Source organism: Haliaeetus albicilla, chromosome 8, assembly GCF_947461875.1.
Source record: "Haliaeetus albicilla chromosome 8, bHalAlb1.1, whole genome shotgun sequence".
Lineage (NCBI taxonomy): Eukaryota > Metazoa > Chordata > Aves > Accipitriformes > Accipitridae > Haliaeetus > Haliaeetus albicilla.
In genome coordinates this window covers 4,853,655-4,879,514 of record NC_091490.1, presented here as the reverse complement: position 1 = coordinate 4,879,514, position 25,860 = coordinate 4,853,655, and the positions used below count along the sequence as shown (strand labels likewise).

The following is a 25,860-nucleotide window of genomic DNA, read 5'->3' as shown; positions in this document are numbered from 1 at the left end:
CACTATTCTCTCTCTTGTATGACACGCATCTTTCAAGTACGGAATTCCTTCAACAACACTTCTAGATCTACTTTTCCTGTGACATACTAAGTTACACAACTTAGTGTAATTTAAAAAAAGAAGAAAAGTTTCTACGTATCATCAGAACTTGCAACCATAGGATTTTCCTAAGGGATATATTTTGAAATTATAACTATTATGATTAATAATCTAGTAATACATTATAGTTTATATATTAATACATATATTATATATATATATTATATATACACATAACTTAAAATGATTGTATGTTCTTTAATTTAAAAAGTGCAATTTTTACTATGACTTCCCAAACCTTTGGAAAGCAACAATTTTGTAATTTTTCTGTTCAAAAAATGAAAAAAGAACATACTTTAACAATATAGACAGATGTAACATATAGTATTCAGCAAGAATTTAAGGAAAAAGTGCCCTCCAAGAGGCAGATGAGCACAAGGCATTTTCTGTGTTGGACACGAGAAGCAGAAAGAAGAAACCCCTCCCAAAGCACTTGAGAAAAATATTAGGGATAATTCAAGGTATAAAGTAAAACCTGAAATTTTCAACATACCATTTTTGACTTTTGAACTATAGGGTTTTAGTGTAGAGGCCTAACTCTTGTGTTTGTGTGTGTACTTTATAGGTATACATGCATGTATGTGTATGTAAGTTTTTTAAGGAGATAGGTATGTTTCATTAGACTGGTGTAGTTGGAAAAAGTACATAAGCCCTTTGTTGGTCTAATATAAACTATTACCTTTCACTTGAAACCTTTTCTCTCATATCACCATGATCATGGTTACAAGGCTATTTACATACAAATTTTAAAAAAATCTCCCTTGGTGAACTTAAAAATTGCACCTCCAGCATTCCAGTGCAATACTTAAGTCACTTAAAACAGGCAGTAGAAATATGAAATTTGTGTAGTTTCATACTTCATCTTGAATGCTATAAAAACTCTTCTATGTTCTCCTTAGTCCTAACGGACACAAGAATCAAGCTGCATGTCAACCAGGAGCCCTGGATAACAAAACAAGCTTTGACACTGGAGCGAGAGAGAGGCAGCAGCATCGGGTCTTGGTGTTGCAGTATAAACTATAAGGTCCACAGGGAAATCTAAATGGTGTTTACCTTCAGGTGACAATGTCCAAATGCTTCAACACATCACTGAACGTCTGTTACAAAAACTCCTGTCACTAAGAATAAAAATGGATGGATGAATAATGGTCAGGCTGGACCTTCTGCCTCTTGCCAGTAGTACTGAGCAGAGATTTAAAAACAGCTTGTATGCAATATGCAGCCAATCTAGACCTAGAATCATCAACATTACAGATACATCAACTTACCTCTGAATAGAGATAAGGTAGGCACTTGCTGGTGTTTCTCAAAGGACCCTGGTTCATCAACTGAAGTTAGTAAAAGAATTACTTGTTTCACAATCTTTTTTTCCAACTATATTCACTGACAGCACTGAATAGGTTATTTTCTCCTTTTTAAAAGCTTGCATTCTGATTTAATTGAAGAACTATGATAAAGTCTGCTCCTCTCCATATATAAAAAAGAATGTTTCAAAATATAATACACTGTAAAAGATTTTGAACATCCCCTTCATGTGAAACCCTACCATACACAAACCAGATTTTTGTTTTAATACAAGTGAGTAACAAAAAACCTAATAGCAAATACATCTTAACAGATTAAGGAACAGGATTTCCCTTCTTTATTTTCATTCACTGCCACCTCTTTCTACATCTTCCTGTAAGATCGACATTTCAATATTTCCATCAACTGCAAAGCAAGGATAACTCAAACATGTGCAAATAAAGATTAATACGCTGGCTATACTGGCTAGCCCATCAGGAAAGGCAGAGCTTCACCTATATTGTGCATATTGGTCTCCACAGTATAAAATGTGTGGCTTCAGGGGGATTGGAGGGAGGAAGGAAGGCTCAGCATTAGATGCCAGTTTCCTGAAGAGAAGTCACCTTTTAGGAAAAGGTACAGCTGTGAAAGCTGTGCAGTCAAGAAACCTTGTTGTATTTGTCTACTACATAATATATTTCCACACCAGCAATCACTTCTATCCAAACAGATATATCCAAATCAAATGTCATTGCAGTAAAACTGCCCTCTGATGAGGCACCCTGATAATTTAAAAAAAGATAACAGCCATTCCTGCAAAGCATTCTGGTGCTACAAACTATGGTTCTTATACAGTGTTTCTTTCAGAAGAAAGACTTCCTTGAAAATTATTTAACTCCTTTTTTAAATTGAACTTTATGCAACCTTTTCAGGTTGCTTTGAAGAAAAATGTTGAATCAATCTGTATTCTAAAATGCCTTAGAAAGAGGAAAAATCCCAGCAGTAAATCCACCTAATTAAGTGGAGGTGTATCAAGCCCATAGGCTATTACCGCATCTCAGCTTAATATTTTTAAACATACTATATGTGGAACAGGCGGTAAGCTCTCCTCATTATTTCTCAAATGAAGCTGAATAGATCTAACCCAAATTACAGCAAGATAAACCAGACAACTTAAGTGATGAAAATTGTACTTTTTCCTCTGCTTTAGGGACGCTTCTGGCTCATCTGTCCTCTGATCAAGGTGAGCCTGATAAAGCTGAAAATTACACTGTGTGACTGGATTGTACGAGATTATGTTTCCCCTGAGAAGTGATTTATTTTAGTAACTCTTGATGAATAAGAAACTTTCTGCTCCGACACGCTGCTCTTCTTATGTGGGCATGGTTCCTTACTGCTCTGAGTGAGAGATCACATAAAAGAAACATAGAATGTGAGTGGCTACATCTTCTTTATGGTTCAAAGACAAATTTGCGTTGTAAGACAGACCTTCAGGGACCACAAGTTTCATAAAAAGTTAAAATTATTATCATTAGTTTGTAGGTTTAACTGCAAAAGTTACTGGCATATCTTCCACTTTTTGAGTGTGAGGAAAATCCAGTTTTGGTTTTGAGAGATCTCGCTTTGTAGAATTTGGGGTTTCTTGATCTTTAGACGATTCCAGGAGATGTTGCATGCTAAGTTTGAAAATGAGGCGAGGATCTGGTCCAGAAAGAGATGGGCAATTGCAGCTCTCTCTTATTTTAAGAGCCTGTGAATACATAGGAAAACAAATCAAGCTCATTTTAAATAGGAAAAACAAAAAAAGGTTTCAGTCAGTGATTTGGCTTTCCGGAAAGGTCTGCATTTGCACGTAAAGCTTAGTGAGAATACTACTGAGTCTGAGTTGTTACTGAACAACTTTTCAACAGAAACCAAGAATCCCTCAGAAGAAATGTAGCAATATGGTAAAACAATGGGAAAAAATGAAGAATGAAAATCATTTTCTCACAGTCTCTCAAAGAATGGATACTCTAAAAGGTACAGAATAAATAGGTAGGAAGTTCTCCAACTGTTTTATGTGATACTTGTCCGCATCAGTACCTTTTACCTTTTAATTTACATTCACACGTAAATTAAAATGACTGCATCAAGAAAAAAAGGGCTGTGAATAATTTACTTCTTCAGACATGTTCTGTTATTGAAGTACCTATATATAGATGTCTGACCCAAAAAAGAGGGAAAAATCTCCAATAACGTAATGGACGTTTAACTGTTTGACACAGAGATCCAGACGGTTGATCAGTATAGTTAAGGTCCAGTTACACAAGTGATCTCATCTCCAAGAAGCATTTGAATACACAGCTTCCAAGTATTCTGAGAAAATAATGTCTCTAGAACGTAAAAATTTATCTGGATAAAAAGATTAGCACTAAGAGACCAAACTTCAAGTTACTTCTGCTCACTGAGTAAATGCCATTGCTTCCATTCTACAAATTAGAAAGTAGAGTCCCAAAGGAGCCAAAGCATTCCCAGAGAATCAAAATACATTAGTGTAAGCACACTCCCCCCAGACCATCCTGTCTTGTGAGCAGTCTGAGAAAGGTATGACAATGGATGAATCTCGTGTCTCAAAGGCACTGTGGAGAAATTGATATAAAACTGTATAAAGTCAGCTGTTTTAAAGGATGCTTAAGTTGGCATTCATTTTAACAAAGCTGAACATAACTTAATTAGTCCATACAAACAGGCAGCTCATTTTAGAGCTAACAATGGATACCATACAACTAAGTTGTACACAGACCTACTAGTATCCATGAATTCTCCTATAAGCCATTTACACTTACCAAGAAAAGTAAGATCCTATGTATCATAGAATGGTTTGGGTTGGAAGGGGCCTTAAAGATCATCTAGTTCCAAGCCCCCTGCCAGGGGCAGGGACACCTTCCACTAGACCAGGTTGCTCAAAGCCCCATCCAACCTGGCCTTGGACACTTCCAGGGATGGGGCATTCACAACCTCTCTAGACAACCTGCTCCAGTGCCTCACCACCCTCACAGTGAAGAATTTTTTCTTAATATTTAATCTAAATCTACCCTCTTTCACTTTAAAACCATTACCCCTCGTCCTATCGCTACACTCCCTGATAAAGAGTCCCTCCCCATCCTTCCTGTAGGCCCCCTTTAAGCACTGAAAGGCCACTCTAAGGTCTCCCCAGAGCCTTCCCTCCTCCAGGCTGAACAACCCCAACTCTCTCAGCTTGTCCTCATAGGAGAGGCGCTCCAGCTCCCTGATCACCTTTGTGGCCTCCTCTGGACCCACACAAGCAGGTCCACGTCTTTCTTATGCTGGGGGCCCCAGAGCTGAACACAGTACTGCAGGTGGGGCCTCGTGAGAGCAGAGTAGAGGGTGAGAATCACCTCCCTCGACCTGCTAGCCACACTTCTTTTGATGCTGCCTAGCATGTGATTGGCTTTCTGGGCTGCAAGCACATATGCTGGCTCATATTCAGTTTTTCATCCACTAATACCCCCAAGCCCTTCTCCACAGGGCTGTTCTCAATCGACTCATCGCCCAGCCTGTATTTGCGCTTGGGATTGCCTTGACCCATGTGCAGGACCTTGTACTTGGCCTTTTGAACTTCATGAGGTTTGCACGGGCCCACCTCTCAAGCCTGTCCAGGTCCCTCTGGATGGCATCCCTTCCCTCCAGCCTGTTGACCACACCACGCAGCTTGGTGTCATTGGCAAACTTGCTGACGGTGCACTCAATCCCACTGTCCATGTCACCAACAAAGAAGTTAAACAGTGCTGGTCCCAATACCGACCCCTGAGGAACACCACTTGTCACTGGTCTGCACTCAGGACATCAAGCCATTGACTGCAACTCTGACTGCAACCATCCAGCCAATTCCTTATCCACCAAGTGGTCCACCCATCAAATCCATGTGTCTCCCATTTAGAGATAAGACTGTGCTAACATATAGGAAAATATTAAAATGTAGAATTTTAGAGGGTTCTACATCTCCGCTGAGAGCTATTTTTTCAAAATTTGCAAAATGAAACACCGAGAAACACCAAGTCAAAAACTAGCCTGATATTTAGCATTAATCAATGGTCACTGTGGTATGGTCACATTTATGCAATATTATTTGTATCTTGGCCTCAATTAACAACATAAAACTATGGGCAGATTAACATCCAGCTTTATTTTTAATCCTTTTGTGGGAAAACACGTTCAAATGTGTATTTTATTCCACTTCACTTCATAACCATGGATACTTGAAAAGTAATGGCCAGACCTGTCCTGAATTGTAGCCAGGTGCCTCCTGACCAGTACTAGGGACTGTTAGAGGAAAGCATGTGTTCATTCTTTTGTTCTAGATGGATTAAAGGAGGAAGAAAGTAACAGTTTTCATAGCAGACCTAGCAGTGCACTTAAACAGAGCAGAGAATTTTAATCTACTTTAGATACACTAGATTTGGTTGAAATATCAAATCAAATATTCCTGTACACCTATGCATAAGTATTTGCCCATCATTTTGAAACAATCTGGTATTCTTCCACAGGAGACACTGGAAACATCTTACTACAGCACATTTTAAAATAGAAGAGCAGAGCTTCTTAACTCATTTCTTTGTATAAGGAGGTACCAAAACATATTTCTCCCTAACTTTACTACAGTGAACTGATAAAGAGTTTCCTGTAAATGGCTAGAAACAAATAGAATTTAAATTTAACAACTAGTTTTGGAAAAGGACACATTCCAGGAATGTAGCAAGAGTCTCTCCAGCTGTTTCTTGCTGAAATGTAACATTCAAATTACTGGATACACAAGTCTGGATTAGGCATGCAAATATTCCTCTTGTTTAATTTTAAAAAAATATGAATAAAGCTTTCAGTATTTGTTTTTCTACAGCATGATCGTCCATGTAGTCACCAAATGTAACTGTACCACTGAACACTCTTCTGCTTCAGTGACCAATTAATTTCTAAACGGACATTTATGAAAAACCAAGAGTTTTCTCTTGTTCTCTTCCAGAACATAAGCTGCTGCAAGACTGCATTAATGTCAAGCAGCATTATTCAAGGCAAATGGAAATATAAAGATTTAGGCTGTATCGTGGAAAGGGCAATGTAATCCTCTTTTAAACTAATTTGCAATTTTATATCTCTGGTTTTTGTGGCTGTATAGTGCCTGGCCTATTTCCATGGTTTCACTTATCCAAAATACTGAAGTCACAACAGCAAAGGTAAAAAACAATACTTCAGAGTTAACATTTTTACCATGTGGATGTCTGTGTTCTCGCTAGACATAAAGCTGTCCAAGGGGGTAGAAGGCATCTATTCCACACCATCAGCTCACATGCCATTAAAAAGACTACAGTTATGAGAATGGAAAGCTGTGTTGACATGTCATCTCACTGCTAAAGACAGCTATGACTACACACTCTAGTGATAGTAGCCTTTGTATGTATGTTTGTAACTGCCATGCAACATTCAACCCTAGTGAGAAAGTGTTCTTTCCCTGGCTCAGTTGACTTCTGCTATTTTGTTTTGTGCCAATAGCTCTGTCACGTCATTAAGATGCCAGTAAAAGGCTGAGGAGCTTACAGTATAATTTTTCCTGAAAGATAAAACAGCCCAACATGGTCAGCCATACTGTATTTCCAAAATCACTAGCGACTTCAAATCCAGTAATTTAATATTGCTCAAGTAAATTGGTTTTTGACAGTTTGGGTAGAGGACAAGTAAAAGCATTCTTAATGAAGCACATGCATATTGATATTATAATAAAAATATGTTTCATTGACTTTTTTTTACTGAAGAGTGTTCTCAATAAAGAAGACAGACAGAACTGAGACAAGGTTAACTAGTCAGAGTGAGTACATAGATTCACCAGGGAACTGAGAGGACTTTAATGCTGTTCTTTTCAGGTTAACCTTAAGAGAGAAGTACTGCTGTTCAGAATAAAGACCACCTGCATGCTTACTGGTTCAGGAGATCTCAAATAAAATATCAAAATGATTGCTTGTAAGTAACAAAGGTGAAGCTGTTTTTCTTATCAATACAATTGCAGTCACCTCCTGCAATGTGCTGGGAGGGGGGGGAAGGCGTAAGAATTACAGAGGTCCACCTCATCCTATTGCTTTCATAAAAAGTCTACCAGCAGAGACAAATACAGAAACAAGTAATTTTTAGCTCTCAGTATTAATCCTTCACCACTGTCACAGATACCAGGCTAACTGCTGCATCTCAACCCCTTACAGTCTTTTGAAGTGCATCCTACCTCTCAGGCTGTCAGCTCACTCGGTACAAAAGCCACATCATTCTCTTGTCCGCAAACCAGGCCAAGGGTTATAGTCTCTTGTGTATTATCTGTGATTACCTTGGCAGGTACGTGACTTATGCTCTGACTTTGCAATCTGACCAAAACTAAGAAATAGCACAAGGATGTAGGGAAAAAAAGAAGAAAAAAAAATTCTAAAAAATAAGAAACGCTTAGTTGCAAAATGAATTACAATTAGCAGGCATGGCAAGACAACAGATTCTACAAATGAAGTAGTAGTAAAAATATGATCAAAAGAATGGATAGATTTTTTACTTGATGGAGAAGAAAAGCAACTTATATACAATGCTAATACTTAAATCTTTCATTGGGCACAGAAAAGAAAAATTGTGACAGAATATTTAACAACTTTACGGGGAGGATAGAAACACAAGTCAGTATTTTTTATTCTTATTTTTCTTTAAGTTTTCACATTGATAGGGCTTAATTAATATATTCTAACACTGGAACTATCTGAAATAATCTTCACATCACAAGCAAAGAGCAAATACACCAACCTATTTTTGAAAAGGAAGCAAAATAAATGCATCTTCAATATCCAAAAGGCAGCAGACTGAGGAATAAGCAGTAACTAGCCAAACAAAAATAAAAATAAGAAAAAGCTAATGTGGATTTGACAAGAACAGGTCTTGCCAAAGTAAATTAATTAACTGGTTTTTTTAAAAGTTAATTGACCTAGCAAACAAAAGACAAGCAGTAGAGGTGACATATCCCAACTTAGTATTGCTCTCAAAATCTTCTCAACATGGCATTTCCACAAGAAAGAGTGGGAAACTGGAGTTACAGTGAATCAAAAAATGGAATTTGAGCCAACAACATGATGCCAAAAAAGCAAATGTCACATCAAGATGAAATTTTGTGTCACAGGCATGGCTCAGTAGATAACCTTCTGCTTTATTCAGTATAGCTGAGACTTCAGCTGATGTACAGTGCTCTATTTGAGCAGCATACTAGGAAAAAGGTAGACAAACTGTAGCAAGTCAGAGAACATTAAAATAAAAGGTTCAAAGATTAACTAGAAGATCCTATAGCGTCTCTCTGGCACTATACTTCCACAATTTTTCTCTGCAGAGCAATGGTAAGCACCTTTCCTGCCTCTTTTTCTCAAAATAAAATGCACGGGCCTTCATTGAGCATCTCACTACCATCCATGTAGGAATTCTAGGTTTCAGTTTCCTGTTTAACAGTATATCCTGCTTTCCTAGTTTACAATCCAAATCTCTCCCAGTCTGAGGGGGAAATTCCTTAAAAACATGGTAAATCGTTTTAATTTCCTTTATTTCCTTTCCAGGACAGCACCACTTTGTAAATACTTATAGCTCTCTTATGTACGAATTCCTCAGCTTGGCTGTAGCTTCCAACTTGTTTGGAAAACCAGATGCAAGATCTTTAAAACTAATTTGATTTGCTCCCTCTCTTTTAATTATGTGAAAAGAGAATCCCTGTGATATTTCTGCTTTAATTTATATTTCCTGAGAATGTTAAGTGACCTCACTGAGGCATGCCATTTCATTACCTGAAGAAAAATTCTCACTTTGTATGAATGCATCTTATTGTGAACTTGCTTAGAAGTCTGTAAAGAAACATCTGCGTGGCCTGCGAAGTCGAAAAATTTGTCCCTATTTCCCCCAGCTACAGTAGCTGGTCTAATAATAGATATTGTATTGTCCTGAAAACCATTTCAGCTTCAAAACCATCAGCATATGAAATACAACAATGCTCACGATGGATCTGATACTGAGTCATAAGAAGTACAGTTTCTTCACAGAGAGATACTAGAGAGATAAAAAGGCCCTTTTTTGAAATCTGGCTTCTTCCCCTGGGCTCTGAAGATCTAATGTACATTAATATATGGTAAACATACTGTTCTAAAAGGCTTTAGGTATGTGTACAATGAAACAAAAAGGTGCTGATATTGAACAACAACAAAGCCCTGGTATTCCCTTTAAATGCCTGAGATCCAGCTTCAAGAAGGCAGCTCTCAGGTGAAGGGGGGTCAATGCTTCAGACAAGAAGCCTCCAACAACACCTCTACGTAACTTCTTTCATTTTTATTCCACTTCTGTAGTATCAACCTCACTTACCTAGCAAACTTCTGTTAAAACCAGGAAGCCTTCAGCCCCTGTTTTCTCATCCTACTCCAAAGAACGTTTAAGGTAAAAGGCAAATGAAAACATCTCCTCAATTATCTTTTGGAAGAAAATTTCCTAGCCTCCACTGCTCTTGGAAGTGAGAGTGGCTATAAAAAGATGAAGGTTGCTCTACCTGCTAAACTACAAGAGACAAGATGGAAATAACATGACTGCCAGTTCTACACAGTTGCTCAGTTATTTAACTTACTTGCTGAGTCCTGGGGTAGAATACAAGAATTAGGTTATTTCATTACCACTTTATAAGCCAGTCAATAACCATATGAAAATAAAGGATCCTGAACCCTTTACGTTCAATCTACCTAAAACTGAGGGTCTGCAACAAGTATCATTTTCCATTCAGCTGCTCTAATGTGTTAGAAAATCCATCAAAATAGTCTCACAACCTGTTTTTGCAAAGCACAAAATTTGTGTATATTAATTTAAAATATTCAGTCTAGCTAGTCTCCAGCCTTCTACCCCTAATGTTGATTTTGATTTATGCCATCATTTATAATATTTACTGCATTCATTCTCACCAACGGATTCATGAAAAATCTTTTTTTCTTCTTTGAAATCAGAAAACACCTCAACATTTTAGTGCTCCTTCTGCCAATAAATCTTCAACTGTGTTTACAGTTTGGAATTGAGAAAGACTTAAAGTGACTGAGAGCTTTTTTTTAAAAAATAAAAAAAGAAAAAAAAAAAAAGAGGAAGAAGAAGAAATTACCAGTTGGTTATAAGAAAGGGAATTTCCAAACACAGTTTAGCTTGCTGAAAAACACTGCTGTTGTGAAGGGCTTTAACATTATATTTTTAAAAAGAAAAAACTAGGCAAAACCAATCCATGTTATTTTTCTGCAGTTAAAAACCCCACTATTTAAAGAAATAGTAAACAAACTAAGATTACTAAACTTGGAACAGTTCTCTGTCTTTAAGCTACCAGCGAGTAGCACATCAAATTAAGAGAATCCCCAAGTAGCTATCCACTTGGCATTCCTCTGAGAGGAAATCTGAAAGAAAGAACAGAGAAAAGACTGCAGATTGATGGGCAATTGTGTGAATTAGCTTAAGTTCCTTGGAGTGGGGTAAAATTTGCTCCCTAATGTGATGGAACAGAGATGTGAAGAAAAAAGCAGGCTGCAAAACCTACAGAGACCTATCATAACTAGGGCTATTAAGAAATCTTCTACTGAGGATCTGACATGCTTCTGAAGCAGTTATTCGAGGTGTATTCAATCCCACATCAGTGAAACAGACAGGATAGGATGGAGCATTCTCTATGTGACAGCCTAGGGCTAGCTACCAAAGCAAGAGAAGTCAAGACAGTTTAGGGATCCAACTTAAAAACTGGCTTCCAAAATGGCAAAAAAGAGAAAAGAATGGATGAGACATGTGACACTGTCACATCTATACCAGCAAGGCCATTCAAAAGCAAAAATACTACACTTCGATCAGAAATCAGAAAGCAAAAAACCCTAGAATATAATTACATTTTACCTGTGCTATCTTAATTTTTCCCCATTTAATAAAACCTTTAAGGTTGACAGCTTTGTAACAGAAAATTTCTGTAAGGATAGAGAAAGATAAGCACGACGCTAAAAGAGTAGATTGTGAATCAATACCAAAGTAGCTCATGAATCAATAGCAAACTAATTCTAGCAACCTTCCTAAGAGAAAAAGACATACTTCCTTCAACTCTGCTCACCTCTGGGATAAGCCGGTCTAAGTGCTCAGCTCTGTTTTCATGAGAAGGGTGTGTGGAGAGCCACTCTGGTAACTTGGGCTGCCCTTGAATGGTTTCTGCTAATTCCATTTGCTGCCAAAATACACTGCTTGCTCGTACATCCACACAAGCCTGAAAACAGAAAGGAAATGTATACACCACTATATTTTTTAAGTAATACAATACACATTCTGATGGATATTGAATTACAAAAGACTTCTTAAGTTTTAAATTTCCAAAGCCTATTTAGATGGTCCATAGAAACTCATGGAACACTAACTTTAAGAATGGCAATTGTATATCACCAACAGACTCCTTTATATTTGCATTTAAGTGGAGGGGAAAAAAAGAATAAGATTTCTTACCTTAATTTTCATTTTTTAAGAGAAAAAGAGACGAGTACTGAGAAGGTAAAAAAATTACTTTTTTTACCCCAGAAATACAGAAAAGGTGCTTTATCCTTTGCATTTATTTCTTAAAATTATTATTATAAAAAGATTATCTGCAGAAGCAGAGAAATGCTGAGATACCACTTTGCTTGTTTCTTTCTGGTATGGCCCTACATCTTCAGTATTACAAAGCAGTGAGCACCCACACAGCAATTATGTTTTTTCATGGATTGTATTATTCCCTTAGATGACTTTAAAGTACAGATGCAGTTTCAATCCCAGAATCAGTTAATTTTAAAAACTCTTCCTTGAAGAAATATTAAAAATTGTTAAGAAAAGGAAATTTTCCTTATGAAATATTGTCGTGGTTTAACCCCAGCCAGCAACTAAGCACCACGCAGCCGCTCACTCACTCCCCCCCCCATCCAGTGGGACGGGGGAGAAAATCAGGAAAAGAAGTAAAACTCCTGGGCTGAGATAAGAACAATTTAACAGAACAGAAAAGAAGAAACTAATAATGATAATGATAACACTAATAAAATGACAACAGTAGTAATAAAAGGATTGAAATGTACAAATGATGCACAGGGCAATTGCTCACCACCCGCCGCCCGACACCCAGCCAGTCCCCCAGCGGCGAATCCCTGTCCCCCCCACTTCCCAGTTCCTAAACTAGATGGGACGTCCCATGGTATGGAATACACTGTTGGCCAGTTTGGGTCAGGTGCCCTGGCTGGGCATGAGAAGCTGAAAAATCCTTGACTCTAGTCTAAACACTACTGAGCAACAACTGAAAACATCAGTGTGTTATCAACATTCTTCACATACTGAACTCAAAACATAGCACTGTACCAGCTACCAGGAAGACAGTTAACTACATCCCAGCTGAAACCAGGGCAAATATTAACACTAGATGGTGCTGCTCTCATAGTTATCTAATACTTATCTAGCTCTATTGCACTTAGCTAGAAATGAAAGAGTGGTTTAGTTTCTTTAATTTAGGATTAAAATCCACATGGACAAAAAAAAAAGTGACAAAAAAACCCAAATTATAAAAAAAAATGCTGAGTAGTTTCTGACCAAATTTTTGTCTTACTTTAGCAAAGCCACTTTATTTTTATGGCTGTATTTAGGCTGTATCTGTAAATACTAGAACAATATTGATATACTTCGTAATTATCAGCAATCAGAGAAAATAAAAATCACAAGATGAAAATGTTCTTAAATTTTACTGAATTGTTATGAGAACAGATATTATAGGTCAGAATATTTTAGGTTCACTACATTATAGGAAAGAGTTCCTCAGAACCTCTCACAGTAGATGGAAACTAAGTGAAACAAAAATCTAAAGGGTAATTTATATCTTCACACACAATTAAATATATCCTACTTACAGAAGCTTGCTATTTGGCACTTTCCTCTTTATAAATGTGTAGCTTTTTTTTTCTAATAGTAATAAACTACACAGAAAGTATACTGTGCGGTTAATAATGCACAACTTTACAAACTTCAATTTTATTACATACAATTTAGCCAGAATAACTTTGTCTTTCCCTACAAACTGTTTTATTTCTCACTACTTCATCAAACTACATTTCTTTAAAAATTTGTGAACCCTGCCTTCCCCCCTTCCCCCATACCTCTGTATGAAGTGTGAAACTCCCTCTGATTATAATGGAAACTGAAAAATTGCTAATAAAACAAACAAGTTGTAGTTACCTTTGCTGCAAACTGAAGTCCCACTTTATCAGCTTCAGCCTCCAATGTTCTGCTGTACGGTCTATCAAACATAAACTGCAAAGAAGCACACAAAGCTCTATTTCTTGGTTTTGAATGTGTACAAAGCTAGAGCATTGTAGCTGCTTTTCTAATCTTCTCATAAGAAACAGTGTTTATCTATCATGTTCACTTTGCATGTGATCAGTATTAATTTTCTTAATGTAATCTTTAATTCCATTACATAAAATTCATTGATCCTGTATTCAGTGGAAATTAATTCAAATTATACATATTTTCATGGCCCCTCTGATCAGTCAGTCTCACAGCATTTTGCAGCAACTAAAGGGTCAATGCCAACTTTAAACTAGAATTTTTTCACTTCACTCTTTTACTGGCATTAAGATTCTTCTTGTAGCAACGATATGTAAAAAATTCCAGCGGTTCTCTTAAACTTTTATGACAACTGTCTTTAAACCTGGTATGATCTATTTTGTATGGTAAACAGGTCACAGTAGGAAATGCAGCTGTAAACACTTTCATGCAGAAATCACTCCTTTGGCAGGATTATCCCCCACCACAAGTTACGAATTGCCTTTGAGAAATCAAACTAGAAGACGTAAATCCTCTCCCATTTTTCTAGGGTATGACATTGTGTTAACACACACTAAGAGACAGTGGCAGTTTTCTCAAATGGTTATTTAGTCAAATATTCCAGGATCTTCTGGTATATGTATTTCATGTAGATTTGGGCAGCCTTGCCCTAGTATATCAGGTGATAGTAAATGCAAATCAGGACTTGTTAAAACAGCCTGCTCCTGCAGAGATAAGAAACATGTCACAACATTCTGGTTTAGGCATCCATTAGAAAATATCAGCTGAAGAATGGGGATGTGCAAGGATAGTGAGGAGAAAAAGGTTTTATCAGCTCTTTATCTGGTTATAAGAACAAGTCCTCCTTATAAGTTCCAACAACAACAAAAAACAAACCACAAAACAGTTAGAAATGAGGAGCACCAAAGAAGTGGTCCAATCCTTTGAGTACAAAAAGGTCTCTGTAACTTTTTGCATCTTTCTAAAGTAGTACCAACAGTTTTTCTTTACTAGGTCAAAAATAAAAGCCAATCAAAGCTGATCCTCTACAGGTTTTTTAAAGCCAAATACACTGGTTTGTAAGTAAGCATAAATGAGGTCACTTTCTAAATTCTTAGTTTCCTTACAGACCTTAAACATTGCAACTATAAATATATTTTTAAAATCCTCCGATGATAAAGTCATTACTTGAAGTGGAATATATATTTCTATTGCCTTGAAAAGTGATCTGGGTCTACTGGAGTGCATATATTCACTAAACAGCAAAGATATCTCTGGCTAGTCTGTCAAGTTCCTGAAGCACCATTCCCCAGTTAGCCAGATAAACTATCTGTTTAATTATTAAAAATTTCTCAGATAGGGAAATGAAACTGGTAACAGGCAATACAACTACCCAAAGCACTAACTGGAACAGAGGCTTACACAAGCACACAGTTTTCTATTTCTTCAGTTACAACCACTTGTGGTTTTCTTCTCTGGGAGGTTTACAACAATTTTAAATAAGAAGGGGTAGCATCCATCTCAAAAAAGACTTGCAGAAGTTTAAGAACTTGGAAACTGATGGTCTGAGTGCATGTGTCTTAATAGACCATCTAGAAAGAGATATCTGGGACAGCAAGAAGATGCTAATAAAAAGATCAGCATTTAAATTCTTACCCCTTAAAAAGTTTTTTTGCATTTACAGCTAAGCACTAAGGTATGTCTGTTTACCTGTATGTCTATCCCAATACTGCCAGCAAAAATATGGCTGTATTTTTAAAATTAAACACAACACTAATACAATCTCTAGTTCAGGACCTACCCATGCTGCAGACTGCAGAAGCAGGGATGACATCTGAAGAAACTATCACCCTATAATTGCTGTTACTTTCTTTACTTTCCTCTATGTATCTGCTACTGGCCAGTCACAGACAAGATACGAGCCTAAACAGGCTCTGATGTGATTCCATACAGCAATTCTTATGCTAGACATAGCTTATGACCAAGTAGGACTCCAGATTTGTTATTTTCTGATCATTACCAAAGTTTTATTAACATATAAGAGACTTAAATGTGTCCTCTGCAATTCTGGAGAATTCTATGTGTTTCTTCTTCAGTTCTAAAATTAAAACTATAAAAGATAATCTAAATCTCTTGAGAAAACTTGGGCTCTCTTTCACAGCATGCTTCCAGCCAATAAAGTCCTGACAGTGGTCACATAAAAGGGTCTTGAGGCATATAACATACAGTACTACTCATCTGCTACTGAGAAATGAATTTAAAAAAAAAAAAAATCTTTTGTGAATGTGCTGGAATGAAAAATTAGATCTTCAAACTCTGATCTAAAATCCTTGTCAGAAATTGGAGATAATAAAAAAGACAGATTTGACAGAGCTGTCTGCATGTTAAAGAAAAGGAAGTTCCAGGTAAGTTGACTATCCAAAATCACCAGTTTCCACATGAAACACAAATCTGATGGTGTGAGGTGGACAAGAAAGGGAATATGAAGTACTATATCCGTACATACTAGTGTGCAGGACATGAGTAAAACTCAGTCATGCTTTGTGCTATTCCAAGAATAATTCCTAGGCTTTAGCTCCCATACGAAATAAATGCTGCTGTAAAAACAAAGCCAACACATTTCAGTTCAGCAATACATGACTAAAGAACAACCATGAATGAATGTCTTAAGAGAACTTAACCATTTCTCAAGGCAAGCAAACCCACTAGCTTTGGAGAAAAACACAGAACCAGAGCTAACATGCCAAAAGGCCTACAAAGAGTCACTGGAAACTACTTATAGTCAATAATAAAAAAATAAGCAATAGTCAGTAGTTAAAAAAGTCAAGCCTCTAAGGACACAAAAGAAAAACAAATACTGAAATGGAAGCAAGTACTGCAATGTGGCTTAAATAACCCTTTCATAGAGTGGGATGCTAAAACTTTAAAAAGTAAAATACGGGTATGGAAGAAGAGGAAAAGACACATCCTGTGAAAATGTGCAGAAAGATTCATTTTCACGAAAGCAGAATAGGCAAACGTTGAATGGAGGAAACAAACAGACACTGTGCTCCTGAGTGACCAACAGAAACAAAAATTTCTGTTCAGCATCTTTTGTATATGGCATGAAAGCTTTGCAAGTACTAATCACTTATTTATTCTGCATTACATATGGATATGTTTAATGTTAGTGAAGATGAGTTTGATCAGAGTTTTAAACCAGGACATTGTTGTACAATATCTCATATATGATAGATCTTTGCTATAGCACACTAGGACTATGAGCTTAAACCCAGATTCCATTTGCAATCTAAAGCACAGCTCCAATCCACAATGCCAAAATACCAGTTGCAGTTAGCCTAGAAGAGGAGAAAAGATGCTGACAGGGAGTTAAATCTTGCTGTCTAAATTATGAGCAGTCTCAGGATTGATTCACACTTTGTTTTTTCCAAATTCAGCTCTTCAAAATGCTGGCTAGCATTCATCAATGTATTGGTTTCTTAGCTACTTGTACAAATATCCAAGCTCTTTAGAGATAATTTATGTTCAGAATCCACACATCTACCCATTAGCATAAGAACTACCAAAACAGATTGGTTATGTTTAATTTCATGTTTTTGAGGAACTGGGGGAAATCTCAGGAAAAGCATCAAGAGAAGTCAAAGAAACCAAAGAACTCTTTCACTTAAATTCAGATTCAAGTTTTATGATGTAAGCAAAATTTCTTTTTAAAAAAAACCCACTTTTTTAAAAAAGAAATGGATCAGTAACTGTCCAGAGGCAGAAAGTAAATCAGACTGCTGAAGAAAACTGGCACCACAAAGCCTCTGAATTTTACTTTATTGGGATATATGCTGTCTGAAAAGATTATTTCAGTAAGTTTTATTATAGCATGGTTTATACTTTAAAAGAGTGTTTAGATTCTCAATTTTCTCATCTTGGAAACCATTCTTATCACTAACAATGTATTTAAAGAATTCCATATATTTTACTTGGTTTAGAAACAATTTGACAACTATTCAAAATAAAAACATGGCATTTCAACCTATACAACTTTAAAGGGTGAGCCACATTTCAAAAGACAATCATCTAACTTAATTGGCAAGCAGGTACTCAGAGCCTGCCCAGCTAAATCCAGTCATTTAGGGAGATCTAAAGTTCTTCAAGATGACAAATGAAAATATGTATCTCAACTAAAGCAGATTTATAAAAGCATATTTAATTCAAAAACATACTCAAATATTAATTTTTGCTTATAATATTTCTCCTCTTGCCTTCTTCCCCAAACATACTATTTAGTGATACTATCTCCCCAGGATTAAAAATGTTTTTCCATGGAACTCAGGAAGGATAATACAAAATGTTAGTCTTACCTCCTGCAACTTGCTCTGAATCCACTGGCCAACAACTGCCAAACTATCACGGGGACAGATGGCCCAAATCATAGCGAGAAAGATGAGTGATAGAAAATCCAAGAAGTGAACCAGGCTGGCTTTCTCTGCCTGCAAACAGAAATTGTCCCGTTTTCATTTCTTACTGTCTGATGTTTCTTTATAACATACAGAATTTGGAACACTTTAAAAATCACCGATTTTTTTTCTATGCAACCATAGGAACAGGGCAAGCACAAGCCCCCCTGCTTGCACAAAATAATCCAGTTGGATACTAGTTTTTTTCAGTCTAGAATCCACATTAACTGCATAAATATGGTTGGAACAAACACTGATCAGGAATCTCCCAATTCGAGAGATTCAAAGCTTGAGATAAGATGACGGCAGCATACAGACAGAGTTCTTTAGTCAAAAGGCCATGAAACACCTCAGTTGGAATGAAAAAATCTATAAAAAGTCCTAGAAGACTGTTCTTTACATTAATTTCAGAAGAGATAGACATCATTTAGACAGAACACTAATGGGATAAAGAGGACACTAGTCATAATATATTTATTTTTTATTTTCTATTACATTCCTTTAATTTCAGAAACTGAGAGATCCTGAATAAAAGCAATTGAAATTCCTCTATTTTTCAGAGCTCTACTTGACATGCAACAAATTGATCTGAGCACTTACAAGCCAGATCATACAATACTTTTCTCTATGCCAGCTGGGTGACACAGGTTGCACACAAACAAGTTCTTTTTATTATTAGAAAAAAATTTTTTAGAAGTTTAACAAGTTAGTTGGCTCATCTGAGCCCGAGAAACTATGATGTGAACTGTTGTTCATCCAAAATCATACAAGATGCTGTAAAGCAATTCTCTTGTATTTCCACTGCCTTTAAAATGTATTTACCCATTTCCAGATTAGTTTTGCAATTTCAGCAGAATCTTTATGTCTACAAGCTTCTCATTATGTCTTCTCAAACTGATGGATAAGTAACGAATACAATTTTTTAAAATTACATGCACAGAAAGAAATCAATTTGGAGGCAAAGAAGCACTTTCTAGCAAATCACCTCAATCTAGAACAGTATGAGCCATATTTCTATACCATCCTCTTTTTCCATAGTTGTACCTACAAAGCACAACAAAATTATTACATCCATTCTGTTCAAACGGCAAAGAACTACCAATTTCAACACATCCATGTCAGGATATGGAAAAATTAAATCTGTGAAAGCAATCATCTGTAAATGCAGAATCAAGCTCCGGGCATTTTAGAATTTGGCATTCTAAAACTGTGTGCTATTATAATAAAAATATAATGTATTTTAGAATAATTTGTTCAAGTATATCCACTTCTGTAGATATTAACACGTGTAGGAGTAACAAACTGAGTTGCTGAGTGCCTCTAGTTCCTTATGTCTGCACTACAGGAAGAGAGGCATCTTGCAGACCTAGTTCTAAATGACTGTTAACAGGAAGCCATAATCCATCTGTACAGCTATGAAAAAAGCACTGGCAGACTTTGTACTAACACTGACTACTACAGGACTTCTGACAGTTATTAAGTACTACATGAATAATAAGGATATACTGTAGCAGAATACTCTCATTTCAAACTCAATTTTTCATTAATTAGAAAGAGTCACACTGAAACTTTGGTTGGTAGTGATAGGAAAAATCTTAATTAAAGTAATTAGAATTAATTTAAGAATTTTAGACAGCTTTCTTTAAATACTCACTGCATGTTCCAGTACAGCATGAGCTATTTCATGTCCCAAAATGAAAGACAGCTGATGAATATCAGAAACTGCATTTAGCAATCCAGTGAAAACAAACACTTGACCATTCTGTAAACAAAAAGAGAGTGAAAATTAAGTAGAAGACACATAATCAAAATGCTGTTTCAATATTACTAATAATTTTTGTATTGGGTTCAACTTACTGGAAGCACAAAAGCATTTACACCTGGTTCATCTACCACATGGATAGCCCACTTGAGCGCCGAGACCTGTGGGATGTCCTTATTGCTTTCAGATAAATGACCAACAACTCTCTCCACAACCTGATAACGTGCATCTGTCTCAGGTAACATTTTACTTTTGAATTCCTCCATCCACTGAAAAAAAAATTCATTGATTGCCATGCACATCAAAGACACAGTAAATGACTAATTGGTAAACTAATTTAGTGGCTACATACAACTTAGTTAAATCAAAGTTTTAATACATTTTTCTTTCATATAGCCAAAGCCAATATATTAGAGTTCAGGCTTTCAGACCCACAAGTTAAGGATTAATAAACTTAAAAGGAAGTAAACTGACCACAGATCAAAAAAGATAGTATAAACTTGGTCCCACAGCCCCCTGTATCCAGTGTTTTCCTAATACACAGTTAAGCTTGGCATCACAATTTGGCAAGCCTTTCTATACCTTCCTGAATTTCCATCTGAATTTATAATTTCTCTGTATCTGTATATTTCTGTTGTAATTTGTAAGGTGGACAAATTTATACAAAAGATGTAATTTGAATATATCTTGTACTTCTGTTCTTATCTTACATTCTCTGTCAGACAGGAATACAGTGACGTTTGTATATGGATTATCAAGTTTCACTGGCTTTAGAACAGTCACAGAACTCAGTTACAGAAATTAGTGCAATGGACAGTTTAAAAGAAAGCAGTTAAAGAAAAATGAGCTGATCCAATGGAAAAAAAAAAAAGTAGAATCGAATGCAGGTACAGAGTATTACCTTACAAAGTGACAGCTTAGAAGAGAGGACCTTAAACAAGTGCCAAAGAATGTTCAAATCAGCACAGAAAATGAGACAGATCTCAGCATATACCTATTAGCTATGCTTTTATTGCTTCTACCGGATTTCTGTATTTCCCATTATATTACAATAACACAGTTAGAAGTGTTTGCTTCGTACATGTAATGTGCTCTTTAACTATCATGTGCCCCCGAGTGGTTTGCTGATGGAAAGGGAACTCTTAAAAAGGATGGGGACAAGAGGAGAGGGCAACTGACAGGGGTGCTCTGCAGGGTTCTGAGCATGAAGTTCAAAACTTATCAAAGGCAAACAAACCTTGTGGTGTCCATCTCATTAATTGGACGACCTCATCACTAAAAAAAAAGCATTAAGTTTTAGAGTAGTTTGAATTTTTCTTTAAAATCTTACCATATCATATTCCATCTGTGACAGCTCTCTAAAATGCTCTTTTCCAAACACCAACAGTCGAGCACGCCCAGTGATGGGTGTCTCCTCCAAGTGAGTAAAATAAAACACAACAAATAAAACTCCTAAGCTACTGACACCCAAGAGTATCTTCCATTTATTTTTTCTTGCACTTTCTTTAAGAAGTTCCCGTTTATTAGGAGGAAGTGCCTTCCACCAATTTCTTATGCTCCTGTAAAATAGATGCAGTGTTAACTTAGGACATAGTCAAAAAGGAATTTGTTAGTGTCTGCCCTTGCTGTATTCTCTATTACAGTCTGATCTCATGTAAGAGCTTATGGAGGGTTATACTGTAATTGGCTTCACCACTCCATTCCTTCCCTCCCAGAGGAAAAAGAAAGCCCCTTACTGTCTTGGTTCATCTCCCTCTACCACATGTAAATGAGAACGAGAAGAGCAAGATACATCTAACACCTCTGATAATGGAAACGACTTCTCGTGGAGCAAACTGTCACTCTAGGCCCCAGTCCTACAAAAATTTGCACAGATATTAAAATGAAAACACTACAAATACACCTACCACTTTCCACAAACACATCTTTGCATAATGGGGTCTTACATTGGGAGAGGAAGTAAGATAGTATTTTACCTGCCAAGAATGATAGCAAATAATTTCTGAGCTGGCTTAACAATAATCCAGAAAAGTGGAACTGGTGCAGCCTGAAATGGTGGTGATGTGCGAAAAGACCTGATGATCTGAACGTTCCAAGCAGAAAAATGACATGGGAGTTGCCCTACAGGACTGATCTGGAGGGATGTGATCTTCTCCCCCAGTGGCCAAGAAGACTGGAAGTAAAACCTTCCCAAACTGTGGTGTGCATTCTTGTACACTTCTGTATTTGGGACATTCAAAAGACACCTCAGTCCTTTACCAATTAAGTTTCTATAGAAGTCAGGGCTTCCAGTCAAAGACCAGTTTCTAATATTTCCACTCAAATCCAGCCTTTGGCATCTGTCCTGTGTACAACTGACTTGAGTTCGCCGATGTCCTGTGTAGGACCTATAGAGATTATTGCACTTCCCCTGCTTGGTCAAAGTAGCCAAACGAAAGAACATACAGTTCCTGCCGGGCAACTTTAGACCACAGATGATATTCATAGCTTCTCTGGTTGGTTACCCTGAAACAAAGAAAAAAATAGCAGAGAGGTATTAAGAAAACCACCCAAACGCAAAACTCTGAAACATTACTTCTTTTCACCTGAACAGATACCATGTATTTGCTTGCCAACAGCTGCACTGCACAAAAAAAAGTCACAGTTACAATGGCATCTTGGTGCAGTTTTAAGGTACCAATCTGCTTTCCACTGTGAAAAAAGTCGATGTTTTATATCACTGAGAATAGAACAAAGTATCTTTTTTTTTTTCTTTCACTTTTATTACCACCAGATCAGAATGACTGCAGGTGTCCCTTGTGGAAGACGTGTGCATCATCACCCTTCCGTGCTGGGCTCCTTGCCACAGGTGCCCTTCATCCATACTGAGGAAAACCAGGATCTATTGACCATTTTGCTAATACTTTGCTCTTGAACGCAGGGTGCCTATCTCCTGCACCCGGCCTAGAAAGAAAACGACTCAACGCAGCGAAACCAAGTGTCTCCCAGCCAGTATCCTATCCTCTCACTCCCGGGGCATGGAAACACCTTCCCGCCGGGCAGGCCCCGGCACCCGGCCACCCCCCGCCCGAGGAACCCCGCGGCGGTCATTTTCACCCGCGGGCTCTAACAGCGGCCTCCGCTTCTCCCCCCCCGCCGGCATCGCCGCTCCTCTCAGAGAGAGGAATCGCACCGCCGCTTCCACCCGCCTTTTCCTCGTCCTCCTGCCTGGCAGCGGCCTGACTCCCCGAGCCACCCTTAGCTGCTGACCTCGGCTGCCGGCCCTCAGCGCCCGGCATCCCGCACGCGAGCAACCCCCCGACCTCCCTGCTGGCGCGACTATCGTGATATTGGCAGACGTGAGGAGGCGGGCGGGGGGGGGAAGACGTATCACTCTGAGGCGCCCGCCCGAGGCGCGCGGGGGGGGGAGCAGCTCTGGCCGCCGTCACAGCTGGACGTCCTTGGGATCTGCCCCGGGAAAGACCTCCTCCGCCGGGCTCCCCTACTCACCACCCCAGGAGGCGGCGGAGGAGGGGTTAAACCGGGCCGACGCGGAGACGCTGTCGATGCCGGGCCGAAGGCGGAGGGCGGGAGGCGGGACGGGCCCGGCGCCGCCTCAGCGGCAGCCTCGGCTCCGCGCCCCTTCCCTCCGCCGGCCGCCTCCCGCCTCTCGCGCCCCTTCCCTCAGCCGGCCGCCTCCCGCCTCTCGCGCCCCTTCGCCGCGGCCGTTGCGGAGGCTCCGCCCCCCCTCGCCTCGAGCCCCGGCGCGCGAGGCGAGGGAGGCAGCTGAGGCGCCCGCAGCCGCCATTTTGTGGCAGGCGGGGTGGCCGGGGGTCAGCGGGGGAGTGGAGGGGGGGGTGTCCCTTCAGGAGGCGCAGAGGCATGCTGCTGCCGTCCTTTCTCCTGTGTTGCCTTTCCCCTGGCTTTACCCACGGTGTTGCTGTGAGGCCTGTGTGCTGCCCTGCCTCACCTCTCCTCACCTCACGGCTGGGGTTGACCCTGACTCCTGTGTCCCTGGGCCTGGCTGTTAAGAGGTCCCAAGCCAGACCTTAAGGCCCCTTCAGCTTTCAGAGCACATGGGTGTTACGCCTTGGGCTTGCTTGCTGTTGGTTTTGGAGACTTGAAGTGTTGAAGTGCTTCCAGCTACCAGAGAGGGCTGGTGGCAGTCGGCTCTACTGCGGCAGTGGTAGGTGGGGAGGTGGTGTTTTGCTTCTCCAAAGTCCAAGAAAATGGCAAGCTGCTAACCTAATATCTAATTTTGTCCGACTCATCTAGCTGACAGAAGTACATCATAAATGTTGTGATGTGAAAAACAGGTTATGTGCTGAATGAAAGGGTGAGGCTGGGACATGTGTAGTGATGACAGGGCAGCCCAGGCTTCATACACGCCCTGGGGCTTCACATGTAAACAAAAGCCCTCTCCTTTTGAAAGGTAAAGAAATACAGATCTTTGCCTTCAGCTCTATATATGAGCACAGTCAAGTATTGTTCAGTGTTTGCTGAGATACTCATTAGTTCATCCCTTTTTATTACCAAGGCCCTATTCTGTGACAGTTCTTAAGCACTGATGTCCGCTGCCAAGGAAAATACATAGTGACCAGATCTTGGAGTCCAGGTCAAGCAGAAACCTTATATAGTGATAGGTAGAAAATCTCTTTTCATTAGACCCAATTTCTTTCAGACCTGCCCAGCTTCCATTATCATGAGAGGCATGAGGAGTAAGATCTGTCAGTCAATTAGCATAGCATTAATTTTTGTGACTGTCTGCTCCAGTCACAAAAACAGCTGAGCTGTAGCAGCAGCAAAGCGCTTTGTCTAACCTAAGGCCTGTGTGTTTCCCAGCTGCCAAGAAATGAAGAACTGAGATGGAAGCTCTTATGAATGTCTTATGATGCTTAATGTCCTTATTTTTTAGACTTTGTATTTGCTTGCTTTTTCTTCTTGTCTTTATCTAGAATTCTCTGTTCCTAAGCCAAGCATGAAGGCTTTCTACAATTTCTTTTGTGGAGCAAATGTCATTTTTCCACCTCACAGAGTCTCCACTTTATTTCAAGGCTGCTGAAAATGCTGGGTTTTTTTCCTTTGCATATTTCTTTTTGCTATTCTTTGTTTCTCCAATCGCATTATTTAATTCTGTCTGCACAGGGGGTATAGGAGCTATTTCTGCATTCCTGACTTGCCTAAATTCCTGTTAAACTCGATGGATGTTTTGAGTGTGCAAGGGTGGAGCTAAAAATTTTGATCTACATTCTGCACTTGTAAAGTCCCCCCAAGTGGCATCACTTAAAATTAAAAATTCAAATCAGCCAAGCAGCAAATACAGCACAGGTAATTAGAGGATCTCTCTATCAGATACCAACACTAAATGACTCTCTCTGTGAAAATCTGGTAAACAGTTGGGCAATTGAATAGTTATAAAGTGGTGTTCTATGCTTTGGAGAGATAGGTTAAGACTTGTTTTGTAGCTGAGATTTTGCTTACTAGCCTCATCTCTTCTTCAAAAAAAGACTGTAATTCACATTTCTGAAGAAGACCAGAAGGCAAGCTTTCATGCCTTAAGACTGCATAAGACCTACTTAGAGGTCATGAGTGATGTATGGGTTTTCTGATGAACCTCAGCATGGCACTGGATTTCATTGCTGAAAAACTGATCTGTAGAGTGAGTTCAGATCGTGAGGCATTTTCACAGCTGTCTTTTTTTTTTCCCAAAGATGAAATGCGTATGAAACACCTGTGAACTCTGTACATGGTAGGATGGAGCTCACAGAGTTATTTATCATTACCTATCCCCAAATCTTTTCTTCAAGTTGCTGTGGAGGAAGCCGTTTAATATCAAACCCCCTTGACTGACTAGATATGAGCTTATCAAAGCTTTTGCTCACTGCATACACTGTACAAATATGCTAT

The 25,860-nt window shown here is 38.6% G+C and overlaps 1 protein-coding gene across 2 annotated transcripts; it reads right to left on the bottom strand.

Annotated features, from left to right (window-relative positions):
* Positions 1-1,704: 1,704 nt before the first annotated feature.
* On the bottom strand, positions 1,705-23,748 carry OMA1 (OMA1 zinc metallopeptidase). 2 transcript variants are annotated; one of them, XM_069788605.1, is made up of 9 exons: positions 23,464-23,748; positions 21,951-22,479; positions 21,305-21,533; positions 20,070-20,243; positions 19,867-19,974; positions 18,117-18,245; positions 13,675-13,749; positions 11,549-11,698; positions 1,705-3,133 (listed from the first exon to the last, which is right to left on the bottom strand). In XM_069788605.1, exons 2-9 carry the CDS (start codon positions 22,457-22,459, stop codon positions 2,915-2,917), a joined length of 1,593 nt encoding a protein of 530 aa, XP_069644706.1. In that variant the 5' UTR covers positions 22,460-22,479; positions 23,464-23,748; the 3' UTR covers positions 1,705-2,914. The 2 variants fall into 2 exon arrangements, with proteins under 2 accessions (XP_069644706.1, XP_069644707.1); XM_069788606.1 differs by lacking the exon at positions 23,464-23,748 and adding an exon at positions 23,224-23,429.
* Between the last annotated feature and the right edge of the window lie 2,112 nt (positions 23,749-25,860).

Excerpts from the sequence above, each read along its gene's own strand:
- OMA1 (XM_069788605.1), bottom strand. The coding sequence starts at position 22,459 with ATGAATATCATCTGTGGTCTAAAGTTGCCCGGCAGGAACTGTATGTTC. Across the intron at positions 19,975-20,069 it reads TAAATGCTTTTGTGCTTCCA|AATGGTCAAGTGTTTGTTTT; the intron begins GTAAGTTGAACC and ends TTTTGTTTACAG. Across the intron at positions 18,246-19,866 it reads ATGCTGTACTGGAACATGCA|GCAGAGAAAGCCAGCCTGGT; the intron begins GTGAGTATTTAA and ends TTCTGTTTGCAG.